We start from the raw sequence: 8,401 nt of genomic DNA on the forward strand, positions 1-8,401 counted from the left end.
TAGAAGCACGTCGAGGTGACGCAAAGTCGGGTTAAAGAAATAGCTCGGCAGCCTAAGGCAGTGCTGCAACGTCGAAAAGCACCTTCCATTTTTTGGGTTGCACTGAGCACGTTATACTTGTGTTCTCAACGATTCACACCAGAAGAGTGAAGGAGGAAAAGGCAAGGAATTTCAGAGAAAATTACACATTCGTCCGCATGTAAAGTGACACCTCCACCGCCACGAAATCAAACCGGTGAGTTGACAAAGGGAGTTCCATAGCGTGATAGTGATACAGGGAGGTCAAATGAAACCCCAAAAATTCAAGGATGGAAGGAGGGGACTAATACGTGCGATTGTCTGACTACTTTCTCACATTACACAATATTGATACACACTGAACGCTTATTCTCTTTGCCTACAACTTCAAGAAGACATAGTCCGCGGAGTCTGGACTGTTACGGCCGTGATGAAAAACCATCCCGAACATCGTGCGCTGCAGAATCATATATACGGAGCCGGACTACTCATATTTACGGACACAGTTGTGTTCGGCAATTGCCCAGTGATCAAATCCCAGTTCATTCTTGACCTTGGGCCACAGCGTAGTACTTTCCACTAATCAAACGCTTTAATAGAGGTGATAGCAACTGGCATGAATGAAAAGAAGGTCGAAGGATCGGAAAGGTTTACTGTTGAATGAAAGTCTCCCACGATCTTTTTAACAAACGTTTGCACGTGCTGACTAGCTTTCTCTTCCGAGTACCGCGAGTATCTATAAAGCCGGCTCGCCAGGCTATTCTTCCCACCAAGCTTGAGTTCTCTGCCTTGACAACGTGAGAGAGATGAAGAGGTTCCCTCATCAAGACCTCTTTGGCTATTCAGACGTAATGTTCTACCACGCCAGGATGATCCCCCACTACTCGTACAAACCCTCAGTCTCCATCTGCAACGTCTTCCCCCTCTGAAAAGGCTCCTCTAATTCGGATCCAGGCTTCTCTGACATCCTTGTCTGGTATTAGATAGCCTCGTTGGTCAGACTCTGCGTTGTCTTCGTGGTCGGTTTCATCCTGCTCGTGGTACTGGACGCCGTCATCTTTCGGTAGCATTTTAGCTGTCCATCCCAGTCCCCTTCCTTGCCTACTGCTGATAACGCCACTTCGACACTGCTCCCTGCTCTCTGACAAAGGATAATGTTCTATCGCACGGCGAACATGATCACCCTCTTCGAAGATGTTAGTAGTCGCGTCGTCATCTCAGATGATGAAACGCGTCAGGGATATTCGTTAGCAAGTTTCAAGGGTGTGTGCTACCAGTGACGGTTGCTTGATAGTGGTGAAAGCTTTAATTTTACTACGAGCATGACATCCTTCCTGGAGAGAACCTCAAAGATGAACTGATACGCGTAACCCTTTCTCACACCTGACGCCTCCTATTGGTGACCTTCTATGCGACGGGAAGCTTTGGTGGCTGCTATGCACTGTTTCTCACCTATATTGGTAATACTTCTTTCTAAAACCTGTTTTTTTATAGCTTCTACACATACACCTCGTCCTCATAAACTACGGAAAAAAATGGACCTTATGGGACTACGTCGAACGGCTGTACGGATGAAGACCTCTTACGGTAGAGTCAAACAAAAAGATGCTGTTTTAAACGTGGAGCTCTGAGAGTTCAAACTGTGGCCGAGACATCCGGAAACGTCGTGGTGGGAACTGAAAAGATGATCCAGGACGTAAGTGCGACTTTTCCTCGGTGAAGAAACAGACTGGCAGAGGATACGCAGTACTCTGGCTATTCTAGATTCAACCAATAAGGGCTTTGGCGCATTGTGGGGCCTCCTCGAGGCCATCCCGACCTCCGTCGAGGAGGCGGAACAAATGCTATTTTGAGTTTTACCACTGACTGTAAGGTATATTTGTCATACGTGCGTCGGTCATTACTTGTCGTTTCTGGTTGGAAATGACAGTCAATTTTGCGCAGAAGAACATTACATGGACCCTGGCACGAGCTGTAGAGGAGACAGAAAATTCGGCTCCTGGGGTGTATAGTATTGATGCGGAATTGTCTCTTAGAACTCGGGCTAGGCTGGTGCTGGAGCCTACCAGACAATAGCTACAGTCTAGCCAGTCACTTGTTTTGTTTCCCATGGTCGACATCCAAATTTTAAATTGTGTTCATTGCTCTCATGTATTCTATTATCTTCATCACGAAACTGAACCATTCTTCACCAAATGCTCAGCTTACCCTCCTTCCGGGTCAGTTGCGGCCCGTAACATCCGGCTTCCGATGAGGTCATTCGGATAGTCCTCTTGAGTTCGAATTCCCATCGTTCCACTTCACCGTCACCACCGCACAGGACGGCCAGCACGATTCCCCTGCTCGAGACGCTCAATGACGACCTACATCATGGTGCAATTCACGACCTTCCTTATGCTGTTCCTTGGTCTCGTTCTCGTAGCAAAGGGATCTCCCTTCCCTGCTGGCTTGTCGAGCCGTTCCCAGGCTCTCGTACACCGAACAGCTCCCTATTTTCCTGATTCGCCTGCGTCTTGTCCCATCTGCGAACAGGTGAGGGGCTTTTATCCAGCCTTTCAGTCATGGAAGGAATAGCGGGGCTCCCTGTCTTCGGATGGAGAATCTTTAGATAGGTCGCCGCGCTGTCGTACTTACACCGATATGGACAGAATTATTCGAGTATTGAGAACTGTGCGGAGGCTGCACCCGTCCTGGCAAATTTTTCTATGGTATATCCATTGATTTTGCCGAGAGACCTACAATAATCATTGCTTTCAGATTATATTTAATCCCGGAGCCTTCATTAATGTTATCGAATGCGCCTGCACGGAGACTTTCCAGTCTGTCTTCCCTCAGTGTGTCGACTGGTATGCACTTTCCTGTTATTGTGACTGTCGTAATGTTCATTGCGAACTCGTAGCTTTCAAGCAACGAACCAGACAGACGTTTTAGAAGGCAATGACTTACCCAGCATTGTCTCTGGAATGAGAAAGATTTGCGCATTAGAAAGCACATTACTGGGCAACGTGTCAGAATCGGACGGCGAGGTGACGGTCAGCGCTTCTGCTTCTTCAACGGGCTCGGCAAGTACTTCGACGAGTTCAAGTGCAGCGATACCCAGAGCCGTACCCATATCTCTCTCTGGGCTGTACACGATCCTGTCCGTTGCACTTTCTCTTGAAATTTCAACCGCACTACTGTAATGGTGGACCACGATTCACGACTTGTTCGTACTGACGACAATGTAAACGACTGACGACTAGTAACGATGATTAATTATTATTATTTTTTGTATTAAAAGTGATCCTGCGCAAGGCTGATATATATGGGTCGTGGCTGTGCTCTTTCCATCTTCACCCTTTGATGAAATATATAACCTCATTTCTCACGACGATGGGCTTTGGATCTCACCGCAAGCGACGAGGAACGAAACGAGCAGTGACGAAATCATCGATTTCATCACCACCGCAGCCACCACGGGTATTCTCTCAATGGAGCTCCGCCGAAATTCCTGATGGTGGATGGGCGTCCTGCGACTTCATGATGGGTTCAGGAATGGTCATCATTCAGCCTTCGTCGCACAAGGTTGTCGTCTGTTATGATTCGCTACGGCAGGAGTACTTTCTGCCTAAAGGAAGGAAAGATGTAGGAGAATCATTGGAGGAGGCCGCGGTGAGAGAGGCGTACGAGGAGGTGCGCATTTTTCTTCAATCACGGCGTGCATATACTCATGTTGTGCCAATGCAGTCTGGATACGAAGCCCAACACTTCCCGCTGTACAAAGTCACCCGGGCCCCTGCTCCCCCTAAGGATCCTGGAGCGAGAGAGAGCCCCCATACGGAGGCAGTCTACGTCTCGGTCCGTTCGTGGGGCCCAAAGAAACATGACGAAGGCGGCGAATACTTTACGTTTTGGTATGTAGGGAAAATTGGGCCAGACGCCGTGAGGGATACCTGTTGTGTTGATGCGATACGCTGAATTATAAGAGCTTGTAGAAATGGACCCCGGGGACGGGAATGCCAGATGAGCAACATTACTCGTCGGAACTGTACGAGTACGGGGATGCCTTGCGCCTGCTACGGGGAGGGACACAGCAAAGAGTCTTGGAATACACCTGGGACCTTTATCTTGGACACCTTGAAATGAAAGAGGAGATTCGGAAGCGACGACGGAAAGCATACATGGACCTAAATTCCAAGTACTGGGGTAAGGATCACGTGGATGAACGACTAAAGGTCAGTCTCCAGGTACCGGATGCAAAATGTCTATGTGCTGAGGTATCTTTCAGGGAAACGACGAGGTCCCGTCCCATCGATCCGTATCTCTAACACGTTTAGCATTGAGACGAGAGTAGATAACTGTAAATGTCATTTTCCTACCCTCTGACATCTATTCACGTCTGTTCATAGGAAACATTTATACCACCATGTCGCAATTTCTTGAAGCATGTAGCTATTATCGAACCATGTTGTATTCGCTGTTTATAGAACCTTGTAGTGAGTTGACCTCTTTTCATTGAACACGTTAATCGCTTGTATCTTCAAAAGCTCGACTGGTGAGACAAACTGTATTGTCTGGACGAAACAGGCAAGTATTGTTCAGAGCACCCGCGGGATGCTGCAACTCGTCGCACAAACAAGACGACACAAGACCATGCTCAAGAACGGACAGATTTGTTCTGCTAGCTTCTTTGCCTCCTGCCACCAACTAACCATGGCTGACGAGTCGTTTGCTTCGACGTCCTCGGCCAACCAGTCCGTTTTGCCAACACCTCGTCGTCCTTTCGATGGTAGCGAATCTATTAGCGGCTTTAAACGACGCCGGTCCCCGAGTCCAGAGTTCGAAGAAGAGGCAGACAAGAAGAGGCAGAGGATGCTACGTCCTCTCACTTCAAGTCTTTCTGCTCATTCACGCGCGGCCTCCCTATCGATGCTGCCACCGCCGGCCCCAGCATCCAATCCATCGCATGACTTGCCACCGACATCTTCTCGCAGTCAGTTAACCAGTTTTCCTTCGATCTCTTCACATTCGCTTCGACACAGTGCTTCTTTCACTACATTTCAAGATCTCGTAAGTTTCGCCACTGTATGAGTTGTCTGTCCGGATAACGACAGGTTTCTACACTACAGTATGGCAGCACCTCTTCTTCTCGCACTAGCACTCGCAATCCCGAATTGACAATTTGGGAGAGTAAAACGTTTCGCGAGAAACTGAATGCAACAAACCCAAGCCCCGTGCGCCCTCCTCTCTCTCGCAGCCAGTCAGTCTCGTCTCTCCGATCTTCTGGCCCTCCCGAGTTACATGCCGCGTCAGCGAAACACCACCTTCAGAAACGCGACGTCACCATCGACTTCAATCCCCCAACTCCCTTCGACGATAATCTTGCAGTCGCCCTAGCGTGTTCCAAGCACAACATTTTGTTTTTCCCCCGCCGCAATCGCATCTTCTACAAGAAGCTGTCGTCAAATGATGTTGCCACCCAATTGTGCAAGGTCAAAGATGGCAACCTTACCGCCATGGCCATCGGGGCGTTTGGCCCGGAGGGTGTAGAGTCGATCGCGATAGCCTCTCGCGCCGGAGTGATCGAGATCTGGGATATCAAGATGATGCAGAAACTTGTCAGCTTTTCAATGAAGGAGCCTACTGCCCTTGCCTGGAATGGACCAGTGTTGACGGTCGGTAATGCTGAAGGTAGCATAAGGCATTACGATACGCGGTTGGATAAAGACAAGATCAAGAAGGGTACAAAGGTGGCCAGATACCACAAAGCCATGGTTACGAGGATCGCGTACAACTTTAACACCAGCAACTATATGTTCGCCAGTGGAGATGTTGACGGGAATGTTTTAGTTTGGAATGCAAAGACTAACCAGCCGATGCACGTAGGTCTCGTTCCAGAGTCTGCTAGGAGACTCAGAAGTGAAAGCTATCCGAAGGAAATCAAGCATGGTGCGCCGATCACTGTAAGTTATACCCTATCGCTTCAATTGCACCCTGTATTGATTATCTTAACTTGACTAGGCCATATCTTGGTCGCCATGGAACTCCAAACTCTTCGCAGCTGGTGACAAAAATGGGTTAACACGCGCGTGGCTAGTGGATCCCACCTCTCCTATATCCGACATCGTTCCTGGCCAAACAATGGATTACGGGACGCGCGTCGTCTCGATTCATTGGTCCTACAATGTTAAAGAGTTCCTCACCGTTCACGGTGAGATAACGTCCAAATATAACCCCTCTGAACATGGCGAGATCCCGAAAACTAATACAGTTGTATCTCATCATTATCCGAGTCTGTACGAGGTCCATCATGTGTCGATGAGCGATGACGTGCGAGGAAGCGTTTGCGGGAGTGTCATGAATAGAGACGAGACGAAGATTATTTTGGCAGTTCCGCGGCCGCCGGCGAATCCTCCACCTACTGAGGAGGATATCGCGGCTGCTGCGGCTGCTAATGCTGTTCAGGCGGCTCTTGCGGCCATTGCTAGGGCGGCGAGAAATGCCACTACAACAGAATCCGCCCCTATGACGGCCGGATCTGCTGCTATTGTGACGGCGGAGGGCACCACCACGTCTGGGACAATAGCCCTGGCCACGACAGACACAGTTGTTGCACCGAGACGAAGAACTGGCGTAGCGACTGATACTAACACGCCCAGACGACGGACCGCCCTTACGACAGATATAGCCACTACTCCATCCCGAAGGGCCACGACAGCAACACCAGCTGCCCCTAGGAGACGGGCCCCTGCCACCTCCACGACCGTGGGTGCTAGTGCTTCTCCAGCGGTGGTGGCTTCTGCCAGTGGGACTGCTCCTGCCATGAGTGAAGTGACTCGAACTCTTGGGCAACAAAATGATGCGAGCGACAGGACCACGACTGCAGCAGCAGAGCGGATGACCGCTACGACGGGTACAACAGGTACGGGTACGGTGTCAACGAGGACGTCAAAGAAGAAACGCCCGGTGAACGGAAAGCTGCATGTCTGGAACGTGTGGGGCATTCCCTACATCCCCTCCGAGCCCAGCATCGAAATGAGGCTGATGACCTGTATTCGCTAGGTAATGATGATGCATGCATCTGGGAGATAGTAAGGGACTGACGTGTTCTTCTCCCCCGGTTTTTCTTGTGCTCATACAAGTGTTATGATGTCAATGTGCCGAGTATGACCACTGCATATATACATACCTTTTGTTGAAATAACATCCCCATCACTTCTTTCCAATCTCTCGCTGGCTCCAGTTGAACCGAGGCGGGCAGGGTCTGACAAGCACAGGGCCAGACAGACGCCTGGCCTGGTGTTCTTGAAGATCTCGCAAATATGATATCTGCGGTGCGGAACCGTGTAAGAAATCGAATTCTCTAGGCGAATGGGTATATCGCTCGCTGTATCTTCTACGCCTGAGCATGAGGGAACATTGGCTGGCTGACATGCAGGGATGATATCCTACGAAATTTCTTATCAGAGAAAGAATCAATCCTTGTTGGCGGTCACAGCGGGTTTCTTTTACCATCCATCATACGCAACATTGAGGATGTCAACCCCGGGTTGTTCGGGCGGCGTGTTGATAAGAGTATTGTGTTGGTGGAGCCAATTTGCCTTGGAAACCGATTACAAAGTGTATCCTTGGATGAACAGTATTGGTAAGGCTACTAGGTGCAGGGACTCTGCCACTGGTAGGTTCCTATCGAAGGTTTTTTTTCACACCTGGATCAGAAAGATGGGGAAATAACCAACAGCATGTTTCGACATCTGACAATAAACATGGATTTATGTGCTCCCCCCCCCCCAAGTAGAACTGCCCAGCAGTTTGAAAATGGCGTTTTTCACTGATTGGTCACCCGGCCCGGCAAGCGAAACACGTCATCGGTTCCTCGCTCGATTTGGCAATCACCGCTTTCGGTGTATGTTACTCGTAACTTCCAGACGCTAACTGCGAAGAACGGGATGTTCCTTCGTTTTTTCTACGCAGAAATACGTATATGGCGCAATGATTGGCGATGGCGATCTGACATCATCATCATCATCTACTAGATAGACCATGAGAGTTTAAAAGCTAAACTCGTCACTTTACCAAAAAAAAAAAAACTTAGATATGGATGGGTCACCTCTTATCTCTAAAAATGTTTAGCCCCCCCCCCCCCTCTTATGTCTCCCTAGATCCGAGTGAGTGACATCTCCCGAATCACACGACCCTGTATCTTTCACAAAAAACCTGATTCTTCTCCTCCTCCGAATTTACCTCCTTTCTTACTATATACGCCCTCCACCACTCGAATATACCATGCCATGCCATGCCATCCCTCACTAAACTCACCTCACCGCCGCGTATCATTATTTCATTTCATTTCATTTCACTCTACGTCCGAAAACGCTTCTGGATCCGAGGATCTTGCTATCCT

At 49.2% G+C, this 8,401-nt stretch overlaps 5 protein-coding genes across 5 annotated transcripts; 4 read left to right on the forward strand and 1 right to left on the reverse strand.

Moving 5' to 3' along the window:
* Nucleotides 1-914: 914 nt before the first annotated feature.
* On the reverse strand, nt 915-2,853 carry BT62DRAFT_1078614 (uncharacterized protein; the record flags this gene model as incomplete). The annotated part of the gene is made up of 3 exons (XM_043179406.1): nt 2,386-2,853; nt 2,227-2,357; nt 915-1,234 (listed from the first exon to the last, which is right to left on the reverse strand). The coding sequence occupies exons 1-3, from the start codon at nt 2,388-2,390 to the stop codon at nt 915-917; spliced, it is 456 nt and encodes a 151-aa protein (XP_043036738.1). The 5' UTR covers nt 2,391-2,853.
* On the forward strand, nt 2,410-3,353 carry BT62DRAFT_935193 (uncharacterized protein; the record flags this gene model as incomplete). Its single annotated transcript, XM_043186885.1, has 4 exons — nt 2,410-2,550; nt 2,667-2,726; nt 2,776-2,864; nt 2,918-3,353. The coding sequence occupies 4 exons, from the start codon at nt 2,413-2,415 to the stop codon at nt 3,198-3,200; spliced, it is 570 nt and encodes a 189-aa protein (XP_043036739.1). The 3' UTR covers nt 3,201-3,353.
* A 37-nt stretch (nt 3,354-3,390) lies between these two features.
* On the forward strand, nt 3,391-4,351 carry BT62DRAFT_1009426 (uncharacterized protein; the record flags this gene model as incomplete). The annotated part of the gene is made up of 4 exons (XM_043177551.1): nt 3,391-3,690; nt 3,745-3,939; nt 3,993-4,232; nt 4,286-4,351. 4 exons carry the CDS (start codon nt 3,391-3,393, stop codon nt 4,349-4,351), a joined length of 801 nt encoding a protein of 266 aa, XP_043036740.1.
* BT62DRAFT_337353 (uncharacterized protein) lies at nt 4,296-6,236 on the forward strand. The gene is made up of 3 exons (XM_043180549.1): nt 4,296-4,357; nt 4,407-5,067; nt 5,127-6,236. Exons 2-3 carry the CDS (start codon nt 4,612-4,614, stop codon nt 6,012-6,014), a joined length of 1,344 nt encoding a protein of 447 aa, XP_043036741.1. The 5' UTR covers nt 4,296-4,357; nt 4,407-4,611; the 3' UTR covers nt 6,015-6,236.
* On the forward strand, nt 6,019-6,393 carry BT62DRAFT_876570 (uncharacterized protein; the record flags this gene model as incomplete). Its single annotated transcript, XM_043182547.1, has 1 exon — nt 6,019-6,393. A coding segment is annotated over one exon (375 nt), but the record flags the coding sequence as incomplete, so codon positions are not given.
* Nucleotides 6,394-8,401: the final 2,008 nt, after the last annotated feature.

Source organism: Guyanagaster necrorhizus, assembly GCF_019112545.1.
Source record: "Guyanagaster necrorhizus MCA 3950 unplaced genomic scaffold BT62scaffold_24, whole genome shotgun sequence".
NCBI lineage: Eukaryota > Fungi > Basidiomycota > Agaricomycetes > Agaricales > Physalacriaceae > Guyanagaster > Guyanagaster necrorhizus.